Source organism: Scomber japonicus, chromosome 21 (genome assembly GCF_027409825.1).
Source record: "Scomber japonicus isolate fScoJap1 chromosome 21, fScoJap1.pri, whole genome shotgun sequence".
Classification (NCBI taxonomy): domain Eukaryota; kingdom Metazoa; phylum Chordata; class Actinopteri; order Scombriformes; family Scombridae; genus Scomber; species Scomber japonicus.
In genome coordinates this window covers 8,615,686-8,639,462 of record NC_070598.1, presented here as the reverse complement: position 1 = coordinate 8,639,462, position 23,777 = coordinate 8,615,686, and the positions used below count along the sequence as shown (strand labels likewise).

At 38.5% G+C, this 23,777-nt stretch overlaps 1 protein-coding gene across 1 annotated transcript in view; it reads left to right on the top strand.

The window, feature by feature from the left end:
- Positions 1-23,214, top strand: part of LOC128382051 (cadherin-18) — a 65,036-nt gene extending 41,822 nt beyond the window's left edge. Inside the window, exons 8-11 of the mRNA XM_053342029.1 lie at positions 1,878-1,999; positions 6,572-6,689; positions 15,512-15,763; positions 22,626-23,214. Of these exons, the coding sequence (XP_053198004.1) occupies positions 1,878-1,999; positions 6,572-6,689; positions 15,512-15,763; positions 22,626-23,137 (1,004 nt within the window). The 3' untranslated portion in view covers positions 23,138-23,214. The remainder of the gene's footprint in view (positions 1-1,877; positions 2,000-6,571; positions 6,690-15,511; positions 15,764-22,625) is intronic.
- The last annotated feature ends 563 nt before the right edge of the window (positions 23,215-23,777 follow it).

Genomic DNA, 23,777 nt, shown 5'->3' with positions numbered 1-23,777 from the left:
ATATATATATATTTGTGGTCAAATGATGAATGACACTAATATCATCTAAACACATTCATTTGTGTCAATGTGCCATCACAAGACAAGTAAAACCATTAATATGAATGGTCATACAATTATAAAATAATGTCTTTATGCAAATGGTGTATAGTATAGTAATAGGGCGTGTAAGACAAAGCACCACTAATGAATCAATAACATGGTTCCAACCCATGTCAATACTGTATATTGAGGTTCCAATGCAGTATGATGGTTTAATAGCTGTATTAACAGTTATATCACAGTCACCAACAGTATTTAAAAATAGTCCAGTTCCAGGTGCCTTAATAGTGAAATTAACAATTAAAGTCTGGAGAAAACAAGAATGACGAAGATCATTTGCATATTGATTAGAATGTATTCAAATAGGTTAGAGTGTATTTTCCTTATAATTAACTACCAAATCAAATTAGTCCCAATTGTTTCAATGTCCTTTCTTACATTGGAAATTAATTAAATCAATGCAGGCCATGCTAACTTCAAGAATTGCTATCAGGTAACTTGGGCAATTTGTAATCACAATTAGGCAAATCTCTTGCTGGCTGGCAGAGGTGCTGCATGCTAATGTTTTTTTTTTTATCTCTTCACCTCTTTTTAGTATTCAAGGATACACTTACTTAGCCAAGACACGGTTAGAAAGGCAGAAGGATACAATTTTACCACTTTAAATTAGCAAAGACATATATTTACTGCGAGCCACCCTACAACACCTTGTAATGGCCCCCAAGACTCTATAGGGGCTCTATTATCATTGAGTGTTTTCTGGATCGGTGAAGTGCTTCACCTCTAAACAGCACAAAGAAATGTCAACGCCCCTTTGTGGTGCAATGTTGAACCTTCTGTTGATGCTGCTGAAAAAAGTCCACCGAGATTAATTAAATGCAATTCTAAACACATCAATTTAATGCAAAGACTGCTGCACCTGCTTAAGTACATTTCAATCCAGAGAAGATTTTGTTTACAGTGCATGCTATTTTTTAGCACAGTCCTGCTACACACTTACATCTGGATACTTTCTCATAAAAAAGATTGTTTTTTTGCTGTTGATGACTGTGGGTTGAGGGTTAACTGCCTTGATCAAGGTTACTTTAATAATATTTTAGGAATTAGGGAAAATTCAAGTAAATTTATGCTACTCCAAATGGTTTTAGGTTATGTCTTCAAGGAGACTGTCCTAGCTCCTCTATTATTAAACAGAAATCTAAGCCTTTGTGTAAATTTGAACAATCACTGACCCTCATTTTGTGTAAATGTTAACAAATTAGTCACCTTCGTTCAGTATTGTTGAGGGTTCAGACAGTCTTTACCAGAATTAATATTAGGGGAACTTTCTGCAGCACATTGATGTTCACTGGATATACAGAATGTGTTCGCCACATACCATTATATTGAAATACATCTGCAATAAATATGTAATTGTTTCACCAGAAAGAAAGACATATTTTCATGTGTATCAAGGGTGTAGGTGGCTATGTTGTCGCCATTTAGACTGTTACCTGGTATTAACATCAGATGAGGAACGGCATATGTTCTCTGTGGTAAATGAGTTGCTCCTGCACTAGGAGAGATTAATGCATCACAACCAAGCACACCAGCTGGTACAAGAAAACACTGCATAAAGACGATCAGATGTGCTTTTATACACAAAATTGCCTTCTGCAACATTGCATCCCTCAGTACTTTTATAGTGACAAAGCCTAAGACAACACTTATAAGCAGTCTAACAAGAAGAGCACAGAGTGCCCCAGTTTAAAATTACAGTGTAGCCGCTCTACTTAGTTATTAAGGCTTACATTTGACTTTCATCTTCTTTGTCACTTGTTCTTTCTCTGGCACAGACAACCCCGGCCTTCTCAGTCACGTTCCTGTTACCGTCCAGGTCTTGGACATGAACGACAATCCGCCAGAAATAGCTACAGATGAGGAGGTCATTGTATGTGAGAGCTCAAGGCCAGGACAGGTGAGTGTCTAGGATTCACCTAGAAAAATCCTTTACAGCTATCTATGTCTCTATTTCTGTTTTTTCTCTTCTTTTTCCAGCTGTGTCTCCTCACATGTTCCAAACTTTCTACGCCACAAACACCTGAACACAAAATTGAGAACTGTGCATTAACTTCAGTCAACCATCCATTCTATCTGCATGCATTTTGCACTGAACAATTGTTTCCCTCAGCAGTTTGAGTTGCTCACTCACTGGGAAAGACTATAAAGACATTGAAGAGAGCTGCTTAATCATCCCACATTCAAAATAAGTATTTCAGCAGCAAACCATGACAGCTCCAAATCGAAGCTCATTCCAATTTGCTCTCAGTAGTCTTTGATTCATTCAAATTAAGAAGGTTTTTGAGATATAGAGCAATCAGCAGCATGGAAATGACTGAAAGAGTGGTTTTGCAGAAGGATGATAAAGTAAAAACTGGGAAGACACAACTAAATACATTTTTAATAGTTTCAAGCTCGTGGAAGAAAAGTTTAAATTAAGGTTTGCATTAAATTTGAATTAAAATTGCATCATTGCCCTAGGCCTATTTGCCAAGGAGGTTAAGTGGGAAGTATTACAATGTGTTCAGTGAGACAGTTGCACACCACCATTCAGCATAACATGACAAAACTTGAAAGAACAGAACTTCTCATTCATGTTTTAGAACCAGTTTGCATTTCAGTACTTATAACATGCTTAATAGGTTAGATTTCAAACTTGCTAATATAAAGTAATAAATAAATAACTATTATAAATATTTCATGCACGAGTAGGAGTAGGAAGAAGTGAATACATAATCACTCCTACTCCTTTTTATTTTAAATCAATATATTCAATGTTAAACATGAATATTCCAACTTTCCGCTCCAATGTTCACCAAACAATCTACAGCTCCTGCACTCTGTCTTACTCTGCCAGTTTCCCTCTCTGATCATCCATCCCATATCCATTTACTGTTATTTTTAAACATTCATTTAAATGTATATGTTTTCATTTCCTCACTACAGTTGTTCAATAAATTAACTCCTTTAATATTATTAGGCAATAACTTATGTATTGCTTTGTATATGATTTGAGTGTTTTGAAGTTGATCAGATTTTTTAAATTTTAGTTTTCTTAATTTGGTAAAGCTCTGTCTATGAATGGGAATGATTACTAACAAGCTTTGAAAAGCACCGGGTGACAATTTGAACAAAGGTTCTCTTGCTTGTGATTAGTGGCCACAGACATGATAGTACACTCTGAGGTGTACTGATCTCAAAAAATGATATCAGGATATCTTGTCATGTCTTTATGTTTATGCAATATGTAGACAAATTCACAAAATTCATGTAAATAGTTTGAGACCTGCCACCTTCTCAAAGTTACAAATCAGAAATGTAATATTTATGAATGTTGTTGAGAACAGCAGGTGCTAAAACACAACTGTAAATAGATAATGGAATTAACAGATTTTGAATCTGATGTTCTGATGTGTGGTAAAAAGAAACAGATGTGATAACAGTGAGAGGAGGAATCTTTACACCTCAGCTAATTGTTCAAAAATGTACACAAACTGCACAACAGGCATATTGAACTGAAAGATTTGTACTGAATAATACAATATAGTATTATTATAATGATGGATGCCAGATATAGAAAGACATATGCCACAAAAAGTGAAGATACACATTAGACAATCTTGTATAAACTTGTTTGTACCAATCTAAAAGCCATTTTCAAACTAATGACCAATTAAATCACAGCCCCTGTATTTCCAAAAATTAAATTTGATTTTTATGATAATTCCTAAAAGGGAATTAACTGGTTTATCACACTGATGGGAAACAAAATAATGACAACAGGTCTTTGGACTGTAGTAGAGGGAGATCACTGATGTTCTCAGCCAAAAGCTCCAACTAGTGCCAAGCCATTTGGAAAATAAATGTTTTGTCATCCATTTAATGAAACCTGGTTCAACAAATTGAGATGGCTGCATTATATTGAGGACAGTTATTGCATTGCCTTATTTAATTGTGTCAAAAGAGGTGCAGAAAGGTCAATTTAATAAAGATAGTGTAAGGGAGTTTTCTCAAGGGAGGCTTCACAAAGTGGTGGAAGGCCACTGAAAAATTCAACAAGTGTGAGAAGTATAAGCAGTGATGCCATTCAACAAAAAAACTTGCTGTAATGAACACCTCAATGAAAGCCCATTTATCCATGCTGCCCACCAAGCTCAGAATACAACAAAGCACACGAGAACTGTTCAGGTCAGTGCTCTTCCTGGGAAAGAAGGGTTTTTCAGGGAGACAGCAGCCACGATGGCATTTTGTATGAACTTATGCTGGAATGTACCTACAACCTCCCAAAAGAGAGAGAATGATTCTTTGGAGAGATAACTGACACTTGGACAGAATTCAAAATGAAGTCATTCACCTGCACTATTCACAGTGAGATTGTGTCCCATGCTGTTAATAGTCTGTACCTTGAACCATGGTACCATGGATGACAGTACAATAGAGCAGTTTTCATTGACATTGCAATATGTAGACGAAACCATGGAGATTCACTCTGATTTCCTTGGATTTTATGATGCTTCTGACAGCAGTGGAAAGACCCTGTTCAGGTACATCAGATGTATTTCTCAGGCTTAACATCCCAACTGTACATCTATTGGGATTCTGTTTTGATGGAGCTAGTAATATGTCAAGGTGGTTTTTCGAGTGTTCAGAGTCTCGGTTTGTCCACTGTGCTACCAACTCACTTGACTTACACCTTCTACAGACTACTCTTAAGGTGAATCTTATCGCTGATTCCATTAACTTCTCAGGGCATAGCTGTGGTAATCCGTGAGTCAACGCAAGGAGCTCTATGAGTCAATGTTTGGCTGCAATGATATATTTTCCATACTTTCCATATGTCCAACAAGATGCAGCATACTAACAAGAGCTATCCAAGCTTGTATTTAGTGCCTAAGATAAATGATTTGCACTATGAGCTACTTAAAGATGACTAAAGTGTGAGAGGAGTGACCAGATTCAGAGGTCTGTATAAGCAAGCAATTAAAGGCAAAACCTACTTTGGCCTCCTTGAAGCACTTTTTGAGCCATGCAAGTCGGTGGATAGCACACTAAAGCCAGTGCACTGGGTGCCCTTGGGTGTATCGAATTGCTTATAAAGCAACTGAGATGATACAGTGGTGGAGAACATAGTACACGTTGTATCCAAAGTGGGACTGAAAATGCCAGGTGAGCATAGGGCACCAAAAACCCAAGTTTATTTATTAGCACACAACAGAACCAGAGGCACAAGCGCTACATTCCTGGCGAGTTTTATGAAGCACTTGGTTTCAGAGGAACTAAAGAGGAGAGTCGACCAAGATGGAATGAAACAGAAGTTCTCAAAGAGGGGATGGTTATTAAGGCCAATAAGGGTGAATGCATGCTCTGCACCTTCCCTTGTACTTTGACAAAGCCCGACTGCAGATTCAGCTGAAAATGATTGTAGAATACTTCTGTGATTCTCTCTGTAACACTGTAAAAGTTGTTGCAGCAAGTATGTCTAAACACCATCCACAAACAAGGGCTATTGTCAAAGAAGCTCAAAACCTCATTAAACGATGCCTATTTCAGTCTGGTCTGTATATCCTTTCGATATTAGTTTTTTTGTATCGTTTATACACAGGTTATGACAAAGTCTTTACAGAGAGGGGCCGGAAAGATTAGCATACAATTTCCAGTTATACAAAAACAAAACGTTTTCTCATTGCTAACCTAGAAAGGAAAAATAGATGCCCAAAAATGTACATTGCTGCTTTGACACACTATCATGTTTACTGTTGCCATGGAGTTCAGCACCAAAGACAGCATACAAGCACTCCATATGCATACTAATAACATCAGTCCTGCCAGCCCAGTTCTACCCATTGAAGTCGCGCTCCCCTCCCCTTCTTTTTTTTCTCCATCATCCCCTAGTCAGAATACGTTCTCACAGCTATAACCTTCACATAAGTACACTGAAGCACTCACAAAATACATCCTAATACAGCCGAGTTTAAAACAAAGTTGTGTCCAAGTACACTAGAAGCACAACAACACCCCAAATATCACATTGAAGATAAGAATTCCCTGTGGTGACAGGGGCTATCAGGTGATATTTTTCTCTCAAGGCTGGCTGTCTCCACGCTCTCACAGTGTCTTTTACCAATTAAGGGTAACAAACTGACAAAAGTAGCGGTGAGGTTGCTGTGAGAGCACTCCTGTCATTGTTAGATGCCACCTCCCTCCTGGCAGAGACCAAATTCAGTCTAAAAGTTGCAGACTGAAACAGTCATTCACTTTCAAGCAGTATACACAGGTAGAGGAGAAAATGTTACAAGGCCAGTGTGTTGTAGGTCAAAGGAACTGAACATTTATGGTCAACAGAACATGAGACATGCATCAAAATCTGAATCTACACTTTATCTTTCATTCAATTATAGTGATATGTGATTCTAAATGGTGCATCAGCTAATTAAACAGTTGCAGGTGTTGTCATTGAAAAGTAATTTGTATTATGTATTCTGAACAACAGGTGATCCAGACCGTCACAGCGGTGGATAAGGATGACTTTGCCAATGGACAGCGGTTTTCCTTTGCTTTGCCAAGCCTGCTCCCAGTAAATCCCAACTTCACCCTGAAGGACAATGAAGGTAATTAAAGTGATCAATATGTTTGTTTGCATTTCTTATGAGTTTTGCAGTCGGCCCTCAGGGCAAGACTCCATCCACAACGCTCACATTCCGAGATCCAATAAGCTAACGATTTCCTCTTAGCTTGGAGGTGCAATAAAAATATGTGCTCTGTCAACTAGGTATCATCGTCATCTGGAGACCAAAATGCCACTGGGATTTACTCAGAGTCAGGTCTTCATGAAACATCGTAGTTATAGTGGTTTGGCATGTTTGCACATAGTGTTGTCAAATGGATTACCCGCTCAGGCGCTTTCACTTTCCCCTCCTGCGCGCATTATTTTGTGCCGGCGCAGAGCCAACAGTAGGTGTTACCATGGCAACCATCTCAGTCTCAGGTGAATACCTAGCCCTAGGTTGGTCGGCAATCACAGGGCTTTTAAAAGCTCTCAGCCAGAAGATCTCACAGTTTCCCACTGAGAAGAGGAGTTCACAGCACTCCAGGAGAATCTCTGAGCCAGAGAGAGGCAAAAAAACAGAGAGGGAAAGAGTGCGAGAGAGGTAAAAGAAAAAAAAGAAAAGAAAAAAAATCGATGTGATAATAGGAGATAAGTCTGTTTAGCCCTTGGTCCAGTTGCTTCCCACCACAAGCATTCCCCTTTCCTACTTCAAGTACACTGAGGTGCAGAGGCAAGTTTTGCTGCATTCATGTAAGTGGCACTTAGAGACGCCCTCCCTCACCTCCCATCCATTTCCACTTCTGAGGGGCAAATGATTTCAACAAGGCAAGGATTGACTAGTCCAAAGACCCATATTATTAAGGATAACAGATGACAATATAAATAATATTTTACCATCCTTGATGATGAATAATTTATATTTATCATTGGGAATATATTTAGCTATATGTAGCAGAGGCCCTAATTCCACAAAGGATATACTGTACAATGATTCCCTTTACATCCCAGCTAGTTAAGGATTGGTATTTTGGAATTTAGTTATAAATATATTTTATGTGTTGTGACACTTGTTAAATATATTTCTTGTCTTTGTCACTTCATGCTCTGGGGTATTACTGTGGAATACATGGAGATAAAACACCTCCACAACTGTCTGCTAAATATCTCTTGCTGATTTGCCATATGCTGTGTTAGGAAATCACACTGTGGGTATGAAGGAAAGCTAATCACTTGTTAACCAACAACAAGTTGGCCACAGAGATGCAGCCATTCTCTGCCAGTGTTGCTCCTAGTTTTGCTTTCTGTGTAATAATATGTAATAATGTGACAAAGACCTCCACAACCTCTGACATTGCTATGTATACTGAAGTAAATGGATAGCTAAAGTGTGCAAGGGTAACTGTGTGGGCAATACCTCCTGGTAGGGCCTTCCAGATCAAACTGGTCTCAGATGAAGGACCTCAATGAAAAAGCAATTCAAAGCACTCTCTACATCAGTGTCTTTGGAAAGGACTAATTTGATCAGGGAAACCAGGGCACCCTGTCGGAGCCAGACCTCACTAAGTGCCTGGTGGGCAGGTGTACCCAAGGGGACTGTGTCTTCTTTTGAGAAGCACAGTGGAAACTATTGAAATGACACATTTCTGATCCAAATACTAGCCATTTGAAAAAAACTTTCCCACGCTTACAAAATGATTCTCACAAAAGTTGTGAGATTTAAAAAAACAGAGCCATCTGTAGCAAAATATTCCCTTACCATTCAGGAGAGAAACTGTTCTTTCATGAAGGATTGATAGCTGTTTTTTAGTTCATGCTGTTTGAGTAATGGTGCCTTTCAATTTGAGTTTTAGTTCCTGCTGCATACCATCCCACAGGCTCTTGTTTGTCTCAAACTATATGTGATATAATCCTATGTGGGATGGGCCTACTGTGTGTCACTGCATGGAAACACTAAACGGTTACTTATTTTCTTTATGTAAGACATACTGTATGAGGTAGAAATATTTCCTTTATAGAGAAGTCATTTCTTTAACTCTGATTTTTTTTAAGAGCACTTTCTGATTTAGTGCAACAACCTGGACTATTAGCTGACCAGAAGAAAGAGAGGCAGGTGCCCAACAAAGCCTCCCAACTTGATCTGTTGACCGCAGAGAAGCTCCACTGAAGCAGTTAAATACCTTGATCAGGGGCACACTTAAACCAGCTTTTAGACAAGGAGAGTGGTTCTAGTTTTAAGAACTTCTAACTTTTAAACACACACACACCTACACACCTTTTGTTAGAATTCCTGTCCACCTATAAAATGATTCATATCACTTTCTCTCTGAGTTCTGTCTAGCTCATCTAAAGTATTTAAACACCAGCCGCCCTCTTAAAGTTAAGCTGCTGCTGCTCCAGTCATCTCAAGTTACTTGGAGTCCTCATTTGCACTAGCACTCAAAAGAGGTGTCAAAGTCGTATAGTGGTCTACTGCCACTGTGGATTAGAAGTTATTTGCTGTGTTCACAATATCCGGGTGAGAGAGAGGCACAATGCACCATGCTGTTGACTCCTGTGTCTGATAATTCAAGTAAGCTCTTCACACTCAAAGCAGCTTCTTTCATGTCTGTTGTAGCAGACCAACAGTTGGTAGTTGCCCTATGCCAGGGTCTAATACCTCCCTCTGTTGTTGTGAAACTGACGAAAATCCCTCTCAGTCACTCACACAACTAACTCTCTCATGACCTGCTTTCCTTCTCAGTTACAGTTTGCTCACAATGGATCCTTATGAAACTTGATTTTTTTGTATGGCTGTGCTCTTTCTTTGCATGAGGAAAAAAGGGGATTGGTTTTAAGACACTCTGATCTGTTTAATAACCACATCTTTAGTTAAATAACTAGTGATATCTACAATCGATTCCTCCTTTTCACTCATTTCAACAATCAGGAGTTTTAAAAAGAACCCATTAACCAAACATTATGGCTTTTTCGCGAAGCTATTTTCTATCTACTTACAACAATATGAGATTTGTTAAAGGCTATTATTTAGGTAATTCGGTGCTATTCCTTTGGAGACCTGTAACAACTCCAGCTCTGTTAAACAAAACCAGATCAGCATAGCCACTGAGTGTTGATTTTTGGCAGAAAAGAGAGCACAGATTCAGTCTTAGATTCAGATCAAGACTGTGGACTTATGATCCTTGCATGTGAGGAGATGATGCCATGGCTCCTTAAAGACTGAGTGTTCATTTGGATGTGTTGATGCAGTTTAAGTGCTGGATGTGCTACAATAAATGCAGGTCAAACTCTTAAAGCATATTAGGCACCATTAAAGCTGGAAAACAAGGTAGATGCCTTTGTTCAGCTGCTCTAGGAAAGCACTTCATGACAAACCTGTTCTGTTAAAAGCCCTTTAAATGTATTCAACTTGACTATGTCTACTTTACAATGACTGAAAATTGAATGCCTCTTTGATCTCCTTATCTGTCACATTGTGATGACATTTGCTTCTAAAAAGGCAATTAAATGGGGGCTATGATCTCTAAATAACCCACATACTTAAATAGATCAATTGATTTCTGAAGGCATCTTCTTCCAGTGTGCATACAGAAGACCTTATAATATTACAGTTAATCAGCTGTGTTGAAAGAAGTGCTGTCAAGCCATTGATATGTGGGGCGTTTAATTAGCTTTTATGTCATTCACACTTCACTTGCAATGGGTGTTACACTTCTAGATTCCAAAACACCCATTATCTGCTGAAACAGCATGATTTGTGCAAAGAGGGCAGAGCAGCCTGTCTCTTGCTAGTTTTGTCAAACTTGCACAACAAACAGCTGAAAATTGTCACAATCTCACATTTGAGTATTTGATTAGATTTCCTATTTTTGAAGCAACATTCAGATGTTTCCCTAAGTCACATCGAATTAATTACTGGATAATGACGTGTTAAGTAAAAGCAATGCAGTGTTGTTTTTTTGTTTTGTTCTTTTTGGTTTTTTAAATTAACCAATATCACTTTGCATAAAACTCGTACAGTATGTATGCAGTAAGGCATCAGCAGCCTTTAGTACTGCTTTGGAGCACTAAACCACTTTGTTCCTGTGTTACAGAGGAACATAATAGTACACTGCAGTCCCGTTTGATTGTTACTGCAGAAGAATACAGAATACTGGCCAACCAGTAATTACCTGTAATACACAAAACACAGCCTAATGTAGACACAAACTATACTGTGGTGCTGTGTATATGCTGAAACCACGCAATGGGCAAAAAATATTGTTTTTTCCAAGGAGCTTGATCACTAACTGCTATCTGTTGTCACTGCTGGGCATGTTTTGGTAAACTAAGCCTTCAAACTAATCCCTATTGAATGCAAAGGATTCTTTTAAAAGGAGATTGCTATGTTTGTCTCCTGATGTGTTGTGTATTGTTCTGTATGAAAGGCTATTTCTACACAAAATGATATTAGTGTTTGAACACTGAGCCATGAATATGCAGAACTGACTCTCAATAATACAAAGGGTGTTGCAGTATATGAATTTGCCAAGTTCCTGATTGATACAGGATATTCAGTTTGATGTGCAACAGTTTGTAATCATTTGGTTGAAAGGGCATAACAGTCAATGAATCATTGTTTCTACAAAATGTATGAAAATAGTGAAAAATGCCCTTTATAATTGCTTAGAGCTCATAGTGACATTTTCAACTCTCATTTTATCTGATCAACAGTTCAAAATCTAAATTATTCACTTTACTAGCATGTATGACACAGAGTAAATCATCATATTCAAGAAGCTGCAGCTAGCAAATGGTTAGCATTTTTGCTAACCAAATTATTATTCGATTATCAAAACAGTTGCCGATTAATTTTCTGCCCATCAACTAAGATACTGATCAACTAATCACTGCGGCTCTAGTCTAAGTAGTCTAACACAATCAGATAACAACCTTTATCTTGAGATTTACATTGATTTTGCGGATAATGATGGGTTCACTTACACAACACAGACCATACAGACAATGATTATAACAACAATATATTGATGCCTCTGTAAGCAGAAAGAATATGGGTGTGGATTTCAATATCTATAATACCTACATTATGTATACACACACTATTTTCAATATATTCATCCAGTATAAACCTGAGCCATCCCCAACATTAAGTACCCACCCTCAGAATGTAACCCAATGTATTCTCCCCAGAGTGCCACCATAGAACTATATGTTAAGCTACAAGTGGCTACCACTAGAGAGAAGGTTTGTGCTAAATCCCATCAGCGGCACCTACACACACCCACCAAAGTTCACAAGGAATCCAGCTAAGTGCATGTGTAGGCAAGTGTGAAGTCTGTCGAGATGTGGTTGCGTCGCATGTGTCTATTGTTGGTATATTTTTGGTCCATATTACACTCTGCATGTTTTACAGTTGGTCAGCTCTACAAAGATATTATATGGTAAATACCTTCAATATGTCAGTTCAAATATATTGTGCATATTTTATCAGATGATACTGTAAATCATGGGTTTTCTGTTTTTACACTCTGTTTCAGTATTTCAATATTAAACTGCTGAGGTTTTTAGTTCAGACATACAAGGTTACAGTTTAAAAGGCTTCATTATAATGTCATAGCATTCATAATGTTCTTTTTTTAACTTTGAGAGCCAGAGAGAGCTGAGTGTGACCACAGGAATCAGAATTGAGTCTGATAGGGCAGACCCACCTCATTTCTGAATCTCTCCCAATAAGGTTTTTTTTAATCTGTTGCTGTGAAGTCTCACTTAAGATCATATCTTAAGATGGAGAGACAAGAATGCATGAGTGAAAGTTATGCAAGTAATACTTCACCTATCATGCTATTGCTTCTGGAAAAATGAAAAAAAAAAAATCAGGCCATTTGCCAGTTCATACTCTGACTTAATGAACCCAGTGCAAGGGGATTTCCACAGGGTCATGTAGAGCCTCACACACATGCATATAAATGTATGTGTGATAGAAAATCAGACACCAGAAGAAAGAGTAAAATTGAATGCCAGTGATCTGCAAAATAGCATGGATCAAAACATTCATTATAATTCTCAGTGAAGTGTCAAATGCTCTTAAAATAATATTTACCCTCATTTATTTGGGTGGTCACCTGCCCCGCACTGCAGGTAAATGTTGCAGCTGTCACAACACGTTTAAACTGTGACTGTACTAACTCATGCTGTCTCTCCTCTTATGCTGATGCCGTGTGGCTGCAGATGGCCCATCACACTGTGGTGTTAATCAACAAGCACACAGCTCTCCTCCTCCCACCTGCGATGAGAGGTGGTTTAATGTGAAATTAGCATGACTTGATGCAATTCCTTTTTATGGTCTGTAAAAGGACCCTCGCTGTTGTGCTCTGTGCTTCAGTGTAAAGACTATGACAGCAAAGGCCACATACACACAGCTTGTTTGTATCTCTCTGCTTCTGCCTTCTTATTTGTCCTCTCTGCTCCCTCGTTGGCTTACACATACACACAAACACACTTCCTCCATTCAACCCCACTCGCCTCCCCCTCTTCCCCTCTCATCTTCCAACTCCCCATCTCTCTTCCTTGTTATTTGCATCTCTCACACTCCACTCTCTCAAATCCCCCACCCATCTGCTTGCTGATTCGGTGATACTGCGAGCCTGACTTAATAAAGCTTGAAGTACGTGTTGTCATTCCAAATGTCGATCATTATAATTATTCATAGATGGAGCAGAGATTGGAGTGGGAGGCAAGGTCTCAGAGCAGCAGCATGATAGTACTGCACGGCGGAGGTGTTTTCACTGGGTGGAAGAAAAAAAAAGGTTGTCCTGTGCACGATTCAGCATTTTCGGCCCTTAAAATATCCCATGAATATATATCAGTCATATGAGGACCGAGTTAGTCATCCAAGTACCTGACCCACCCAGCCATATAGTTTCAATGAACAGGGATCCTCCATATTTGGTCACCATGTTGATAGGTTAACTGGTCTTCTCCTGTTCAGAGAACCTTTCTCACACAGTACATGTACCAATAAGCATGGCATGTTAGGTTCTTAATGATAAACCTTCCTAACAGCCCAGCGTGTGTAGTGCATTAGCCTACATGTTGGTGTAAGCGTCTTAACATGCATGCCTTCTGAAAGGAAGTAGTTGTACTGTTACAATAGGAAACAACTATTTACTAAAGTAAAGGTAAATGTCATCCTATATTTGTCCGTCTGTGTCTGAAAGCATTCCCCTGTTCATTCATTCACTTCACCCTACATAATAGACACTGAGTAGTTTACCCAGTAGTAAGCAATAGACATATATAGGATAGTAAACGGGGAGTGATTTCGGACACAGTGTATGCAACACTATCCATGATTGGGTTCTACAGAGCTCTACAATTAACTTCAGGGAGAGATTATAGAGTTGTATCTTTTTACTGATCTCAACAAACATGAATACAACTCTGACAAAAGCCTTCACGTTGACACATTACTTCTCTTTACACTCTATAATGTGGAGTACTCATGTACAGCTACAAGAACCATGAATAGTGTAAAGTAGCTTTTCATAAGATTTAAGGTCTCTGTAAATTATCTCATTTCCATCCATGATTAGTAATGTCCAATACCAATATCATCAAATATAATGTTTCTCACTATCTAAAGTAAGTCCTCTTTATGTCAAAATCCCCTTCACAAGTTGAAGACCAAATCCTATAATATATTATTTCATAAGTGTCCATGTGCAATAACACAGGTATAGGTTACAGATGCACCTAAAGTCTGCCTTTGTGCTCTTTTGTTTATCTATGAAGAAAATATTTAGCAGTCTGCTGGCACATAAACAAGCATTCCCCTGAATAAATATGGTAGAAAAAATCCATGCTATAAATCAGTGAAGTGAAGTGACTTAATTTAGAATTTGTGGTCAATAATGACCACCAAATGTCTAATGGCAACTCTGTCAGCGGTGTCTATTTGCCTCTCATTCTTTTGTTTCTTCAGCAGTGGACTCCAACACAATAAACTAGGTTAAAGTAAACTAGGCTGCTATAGCTGGCTACAGCTATATAGAGGACATTGGCAAGTAGCCTGCTTGGCATATTATACAGTAAACATCCTGCTTTATTGTCCAACACACATAAATAGGGATGTACCAGATACAGTTATCTGGTACATTCACATACATTCATTTTTAAGAATATCTTTATCAAGAATATTGAAGTGAACTATGCAATGGTTTTACACAGCCTGTCTGCAATAAATAAAAGCAAATAATTTGTTCCATCACAGTAAGTGTTGCGATACGATTCAGATCGTGCATTTAGGTAAAAGGATAAAGTCCAAGGAGAGGGACATGTGAGATACAGTACATAATGAGAAACACAACAAGCTCCTTTTTAAGCCACATTTTTGTCACGATTATTTTAGTGTTTACATGAATCTCTTTCTTTGATTAAATCTTGCCATAAAACCTTCCTCTCAAGCTCTCTCATTTGCTTTTCATCTCTATAAATTCACCCTTTTCACTTATGTGAATGGAACATGTAGATAAACAGAAGAGTTTTTGCAGTGGCCAAGGTGAACTGTTCTTTTGCAGCACACTAAAATAGTAAACAAACACCTTTGAAATTAATTAGCCTTGGCATACAGGGAAGCAGCAGACACACTAAGAAATTTAAGAGCTTTAGATCATTCAAAAGCAAACATCCACACACAATATCCAACGGCAAATATAGATTCCTTCTGTATAGCTGACAATTTCTACATGCAATTAAATGTGCGTCTGTGTAAATAGGTAATTGCAGGCCTCTCTGAGAGCACAGTGCATCTAAATAGAAATATGAAGCTATCCATTTGTCTTTTTAGCTAAGGGATCTAATCTGCCTCAACATCTTTTATCATTACAGATAGCACAGCCAGCATCATTGCAAGACGGCGTCGTTTCAACCATCTGACCCAGGAACTATATGAGCTGCCTATTGTGGTGTGGGACAGCGGGGAGCCATCATTGAGCGGCACCAGCACCTTGACCCTGCGTGTTTGCCCATGCCAGCGCCACGGTAGGATCCGGATGTGCCAGGGCGAGGCGTTCCTGTCCTCAGCAGGTCTCAGCACGGGGGCTCTGATTGCCATCCTGCTTTGCATCGTCATCCTGCTGGGTAAGTTGGGACAGCCGCTGCGGGAACTACAGCAGGGGGGAGCTTGGGTAGAAGAGATGGACCATAGAAGAGCAGAGAAGGGTGGAAGGGTTTGACAAGGACAGAGGAGGAGAGAGGGATGAATAGACATGTGAAGACACAGGTAGAATTTAGAATGAGGGTAGAAAGAGTTAGAGAGGGCAAGGGTGATATAAAAAAGAGAATATGAAGGACATAAGAAAAGAAGTACACAGCAAGAGGAGGCTGGAGAAGAGGTGACTAGAAAGGAGATGGTGAGGACAAAGACAGCAAAGAGGAGGGGAATGGAGATAGCAGGGTCAATGTAATTCAGGGAGGAGGCATATACAACTTAAAGAATACTGAGAATAACCCTATTGCGGTTGAAGAGGCAAACTTGAGGCTGAGAGCAGTGAGGATTCATGTTCAGACAGGCAGCTCGAATCAGAAAATCAGATTAGACCTAAATCACATTTGTTGACGATCTGAAATTCAATTCAAATGTGCCTTCTTACTATACAACTGAGTCTTCTTTTTTCCCCCCAATCACTCTCTGCCTGGCACATATTTGACACCACATGTTGTGACTAGGAGAGTAGAGGACAAGCATGGAGGAATGTGGTGACAGCCAACAACGTAGATACCACTCTCGTTGATTTCATGTGTGACGGATCCGTTCTGCAGCATGCATACAAAGCACCGTCAGAAAAACAGTGAAAATAAACAGGGATACTTCCATGTTAGCAGCTTGTCGCAGCACCCAGAAAACATGTGTGCGTGCCTTGTTACTATGGCAACCTGTCTTTGCAGTGACAGCAATTGATAATGTATGAACTTGCAAATATGATCTTGTCACTTTAGATCAGAATCTGGACAGGTAGCTTTACAGAACAAATGAAAAATATATCTAATAAAACATAATATTAGGCATGGAAAATCAAAAGGAACACTTTCAATTTACAAAAGTAAACAATCTGACGTCGGCTTAACTGCATCATCTCACAGCCGTTATGTGATATGTCGCAGACCAATTTCTACGTTTGCAAAGCAACCTGCATTCGGACATGATTAGACAAAGCTGTCTAATAACACGGCTTCACTGTTGCTGCTCTCCCCTCCTCTTGTCAGTGATTGTCTGTGGACATTAGTGCGTGAAGGTTATGCATATTCATACTGGCTGTCTCTCTCGTCTATGCCAGAGCCTCTGGCTGAGGCGAACAAAAGGCCATCACCACTGTTTGGAGCAAACGCTTGAGTGAGAGACACACACACTGAATCACTAATCATCAGCGCAAGGCAGACTCTAGTTAGGACAAAAAGAGAGGAAGAACTGATTGCACACATGGTTCTCAGTTTTAGTTTGAACTATGCATGAAGTGTCTTACACACAGTTCAATTACTGGACAGATATTTTGTAACATATCATTCCATGGGGCACTGTATTTTGTCAGTGGGCCACAGTTTAATTAATCAGATTCCAGCACATTTAACCTTTTTTAAAAAATCTATCTACCAGATATTTCTTATCTTTCTTAAACTTTAATAATATTAGACACCATTGTACTGAGTCAAAGGCTTGATTTTTTGTTTGTTTGAGGGATGTTTTTTTTATCTAACACTGATACACTGAGTCATTTGTCACATGTTTAAAAATAACCTTATAAAATATGAATGAATTTGAGCTACAGTATTATCTCTAACACTTCCTGGCTATCACATGCACAAATCCATGTCCCTGCAACCACAAAACCTTGGTCAGATTTAAGGGTGTGGCCAAAGAGTGTTGAGCTGGTTTTAGACCAAAGCTGATTACTTGACAAACAGCACAACCTATTATATGGCTGGACCGTATATGAAATGTTACAGGGCTTTAATTTGTCGCCTGGTTAAACATAGCATTTTTAAGATGATTGTTCGACCATTTATTTGTATAACATCTGTCATGCAGTAGTTGTAAGTCAAGGTGCTGTACACATAATAAAAACATGATCCTTTATACATTGCACCAGATTTTAGGTGTAGACTATATGATGCTGTTATAAGTAGGGTTAAATTTTAGACTATTTTTTAGTATGCTCTTTATATTATTTCATTTATCCACAACCCAAAAAACATTTCTTAATGCATTAACTAACAAGTTAATCATTAATGCTAAGTGTAAATGAGCCCAATACAATATGTTTCTTGTATAACACAAACTTGATTATTTGGATAAACTGGCCACATATTGGGAATCTAGATGGTTACTTCCTCACCTGAGAAAACATTAACATTTAATAAAGTGACATTAACAGTCTTACAAGGTAAATTACAACAGCTTAATCTCTACCATTGTATTGCTGTCAGATGATGTGAAATGCATTCTGGGATATTTAGCTTTGGTCAGATTTGGCAGACCGATGGTTTAACTTAATTATTCAGCAACTCTGTCAGTCAGTCACAGACAATTGGTTAAAAGGGTATACAAAAGAAGTTCAGACGTTTCTTGTCAGTGTGTGGTTTGCTTGTGTCTGATTGTTTTTCGGTCTGTTTGATTAATGTCCATATTTTATCTCCATGTCCTCTAATAAGCCAACCTAATTAAGCCCTGAGCGAGTCAGAAAGAGATACAAACTATCTCAGGGCTGACTCCAGTTTGTAATGGCCTTTATACATTTTAAGAAAATGATACAATATTACAGTACTAATTACATTAAATGAGTAATTAGATGAAAGCACACAATCATAATTAGTGGTATTTCTACAATTTCTGCGTAATGTACTACATAATAAACTTAAACTTTTTGGTATCAAACCCTCTAAAAATATTTCTGTGAATTGTTAGATTTTATTTTATATCATCACATCTCAGTTAGTCTTCTTTCATTCCACTTCCACAATAAGAAGTCTGATAAGGCATCTGATTTGACTGTATTGAATACACATTATTATCACACATCTGCCAAATATATGGGTTAATAGGGGCCTACTAAACCTACTAAACTGGTAGGTTCAGCATTTGTTCTCACCAGTTTATTTCAGTGAGTCAATGTTGGTGGAGCAGAAGGCATGTTATCAGGCATGTGCTGAAATGCCTAATCAGCTTGTCCCAGAACACCATTAGCCACCGCATCGAGGACATGACTCAAGACATATGGAAGGAAATCATGGATTAAACAACTGCATTTTCTACCTTTTCCATCAATTTTGACATGAGCACTAATTTATCTGAGTCTGCTCATTTGGTGGTGTTTTTGCGTGGAGTCAGCGAAAATTGTGAAGTCTCACAGGACCTGGCTGGCATTTTCATGTACAACAAAAAAAGTGGATATTTTGGCAGTGGACAGAATTCTGGAGAAGAACAGTATGAAGTGGGAAATCTCGCTGGCTTTACAACTAATGGAGACCCCAAAAGAGAAAAAAAATCTGCACACTGATGGATGCACCGCAATACTAGTGAAGAAATCTGGCCACTGTGCTAGTATCAGAAAAAATCCATGAGTGCGAAGGGAACATTTTAAAATGCCATTGTATTTTATTCCAAGAACAGCTGTGTGCCAAATCAAAAGTGCTGTCTGACCATCAGTGCAAGACTCTGCTGGATGAGACAGATGTGCAGTATGGTGATGTGCTGAACCAACAGGAGGTGAGATGTCTGAGCCAAGGGAAAAGGTCTCTTCCAATTTTCTTTGAGCTGAGTGATGAGATCAGGATGTTTCAAGCAAGAAAGGACAGTAACATTTAAGTGACCATGGATAAGCACTGGATTCGCGACCTGGCTCTTCTGGTGGACGTCACAGATTCTGGTGGACGTCACAGAGCTGCTCAACATTTTGAATCTTCAGCTGCAGGGAACCAGATAATCAGCCATCTGTTTGATCACATCAGAGCCTTCAAGCAGAAACTACTACTGCTCAGCAGGTGACATGATGACAAAAAAAATACAAAGTAAAGTTTAGTATGCATTCATACGGAAGACGATCAGGGCCATTCTGAAAAAAAAGTCAGAATTCTGAGAATTTTCCCACAGTGGCCCTAATCCTCTTCCGTACATTCAGTGATGGAGCCTTTTTATTTTTGTTTATCAAGCTTTTAATTATTTATATTAAATGACCATAGTTTAATTTCCTCTTGGCCAATTGTCCCCCTTCAGGTTTTCCATGCCTGTTATTATGCCCAGATTCTTAGTTATTCTATTTTTCTTTCGTCTCCACTTTCAGGATATTTGGCCCATTTCCCCGATTTTAGAGAGGTAGACTTGATGGAAGGGAATGTACCCAAGCACATGGACATTCTCAGCAATCTTATGCTGGAGTTTGACTGGCACTTTGAATATCTCAGAGGCAATGCAACAGTCTTTGAGTTACAGTATTTGCTCAGCAGTTTTTTGTTAATGTGGACATAGTTAGTCAGGAGCTTCTTAAAATGAGTTAATTGAATTCCAGGCTGATTCTCACAACTCCAAAATAAGTTCTGCTCTCTGAACTCACTGACTCTTGCCCCCATGACATCCTCACTCAGTCAGTAAGTGAGCTGCAGCCTAATGTTAAAAGGCAAATTAAAGAGAAGCTTCATGTGTCCAACATACAAGTGATTGATAGTTATACAAGGCATTCAAGAACATAATAAAAGGTCTATAATATGAGGGCATTTAGTGATGATGTGTAACTTTAACATTTCTCAATGTTAACTCAATACCCACTATTGATTTGTTATTCGGTGTCTGTCACCAAGATGTGTACTTTATAATGTTGTCATTGTTTAAGCTAAAGTCAAACTTGCACTCTTGATTAAAAGGTGGACAATATAACTAAAGCACTTTGAGTTGCATGCACTTTGTCTTTTTAATGTGTTTATGCTCCTGAAAAGAAGCATATGGATATTTTATGTTTAAAAAAATATCTCTGCAAATCAATAAAATTATTACTTAACAGATAGAGTATTGTTTTTCTTATTTTGAATTGTTATTTTAGATGGAGAGTGTTAATTTTTTATAATAATATAATACATTTTAATGTAATGAAATTTCATATAGTTCTTTGTCAATAATTTTTGGCCTGCAGCCATCCATACAGATTCATTTTTGGAATTTCCTAGGGCAGAATTTGGGCAGCTCATTGTTTAGGATTACTAATTGACAATATAAAGTGAATTATAATTGCCTGTTTTGTCTTCTTGTCTTGTACAAAAATCCATTGTCAAAATAATGTGTGTAAATAACTTTATTTGCCAAATGAACGCAAACACTTCCTGCAACCCAGGCTATCCTGTCCCTGTTTTGACCGATAATACCTTGCGTTAAGAGGTCATTTCATTTTGACAAAAGCTGATAGATGACTTAGTATGGCATCTTCAGTCTGTTCAGTCCACTAATGTAATGCTATTATTCTTACAAGAGAACTGGAAGAGTAAAGGTTCCAGTCTTTGACTGGACTGCTCAAGCTTGATGGCATCACACCTTCAATCTAGCTTGAAACTGCTCCATAAACCATTCACAGAATGCGTAAATACAGCAGATTAGCCAAACACATCATTGCATCCTTGATGTTATGAAAGCTGAAAACTCTACCTTCTGTTAATACACCACCATCAATTGCACCTTCCCTGTCTCTCTGTCTAGCTCTCACTTTTTGTTATATGGTGTCTAATCCAGTGAGACTGATGTAACATAGTGTGTTTCCATTTGGATAAATATAGCACAAAAAGCTTGATGTGCAATGCTTAGATGCAGAAAACATTTATATCACCTTTAAAAAATCTCCTTTTTTTGTTGTTTGAACGTAGATGTTTTTCGTCTTCCTGAAATCCAATTTGAATGTTCAGAAAAGACGCTACTGCAGGAATGATCTATCTCGCTCATCCCTGTAATGTAGCATAATGAACTCCTTTTAGATATTGCACTGCTGTAAAAATCTACTTCCCTTGCTGATGCGATGTTATTAAATAGATGTTACTGTTAACATCTTGCAGAGAGGTCATCATTAACCCAAAGAAGCATGACTCTCATTAGTTGTAGGAACAAGTTCCAAGATGTAGCATGTCATCAAATATTACTTGGCTTCTTGACTTCATTAACCGTTAGCAATGATTTTTTTTTTTTTTTTTTTTTTTACACTGTAAGCTACTTATCTGCAGACATATTCTACAACATCATGGTATATTTTATTTGATGTGGTAAAACTGACTCATTCTTTCCCTTACTAGCCTCACCTAAAACTAACATGAAACACAACTCCATTTGCTGAGGCATGTTCAACTTCACCCAGTTCATCATTTTACATTTTGGCTTGACATGTGGTTAAATATTTTTCCACAGATGATGGTAATGTGAATATTGTCATCAACTCAACAGCTTGCATTCAAAAAATCATCACAGCCATACTAATGTCGGCTGAAGCGTATTATTGATTTACAACTCTGCAACGCTTGGCCAGTTTTAGTGTCCTGATGGAAAAACAGATAAATATGCACATAAAATCGGCTTGTGTTCATTTGGTTGGCTGTTTACGAAGCACAACATGTTTTTCTGTCATGAGCTATGAATTAATAACTAACGCAGGCACACACAGGGATTGGTATTAGCATAAAATAACATGGCTTAGCATTGTAACCACATTCAGATGTTCTTATGTGATGATGTTCTGCTAAGTGGCTTGTTAATTTCATTGTTAAAGAAGTATTTTCCAATTTATCTTTGTCCCACAACTGTGAAATCTGTTATTTTGTTGTAATGAAGTTTTCCACAATTATACGGAAACATTATTGCGGATTTTTTGGTATTATTCTCATCACTTCTCAATTTATGTGAAATTGCTACTTTCTTTTGTCCACGTCAGGTATCTGTTGTCAGTTTCATTTGATTCACAAAGCTTCTTCTGTCTTGCAGCCATTGTGGTTCTCTTCATCACACTGAGGCGGAGCAAAAAAGAGCCCCTCATCATCTCCGAAGAGGATATCCGTGAGAATGTAGTCACCTACGATGATGAGGGTGGAGGCGAGGAGGACACCGAGGCCTTCGACATTATCGCCCTTCGTAACCCAGCTGCAGCCGAGGAGCTCAAGTTCCGGCGAGACGTTCGCCCAGAGGCAAGACAATATTGTGCTCCTCCCCCCCGCAGCCGTCGGAGCCCGTCAGTGGAACACCTTGATGAGGTGGATGTGCACGAGTTCATCAAGCAGAGACTGGTGGAGGCTGACATGGACACAACTGTGCCACCCTACGACTCCCTCCAGACCTACGCTTACGAGGGTCAGGGCTCACCCACAGGATCCATCAGCCCTTTAGACTCTCCTGGTACACACTCGGAGCAGGATTATAACTACCTGGATGACTGGGGGCCCGAGTTCCAGAAACTGGCAGAACTTTATGGAGAGGCAGATTCAGATGTGACGACCTAGTCTGTGATTTCACTCTTGTTAAACCAAATCTGTTTGAAATCCGTTTTTCAAATTTTCAGTGAACAAGTTAACAAACAGAGATGCTGTCAAACTGTTCCAGTGGTTTTTAACTTCCTCTGTTGAACTGAAAAAAAAACTGCTCTTTTTTTTCCTTTTTTTTTTCTTTTTGTCGCTTTCGATCATGGGTCGTTCATCTGAAAGTATTAAATCAAATTTTGAGATGGAACAACAATATGGGGAAAAAGGAAAATGATATTTTCCTTGGTGTATATTTTTTATTGCTCAATAAAGTCCTGAAATCCATATGAGTGGATATGTGAGAGAGAGTGTACACTTGTCTTCTTCCTCCAGAATGGATATACAGCATGCAGTTAAGAATATCATGGTGGGAGGTATTACTCAAAAGGTGTTCATGATTCACCACACAGAAGATGATTCTGAACCAACCATATGCACAATAATGACAGAGCTGATCAAATGAGCTTATGTTTAATTTATTCTTCCACTGGTGCAGCGCCCATTCAAAATGTGCCTATTAGGAATGGGCTGATTGCTTGGCCACTATTTTGACACATAGAAAAGTTAATACTGTTCATGATTTATTAGGCTATATACACACCCAACGACAAAGAGACTAAAA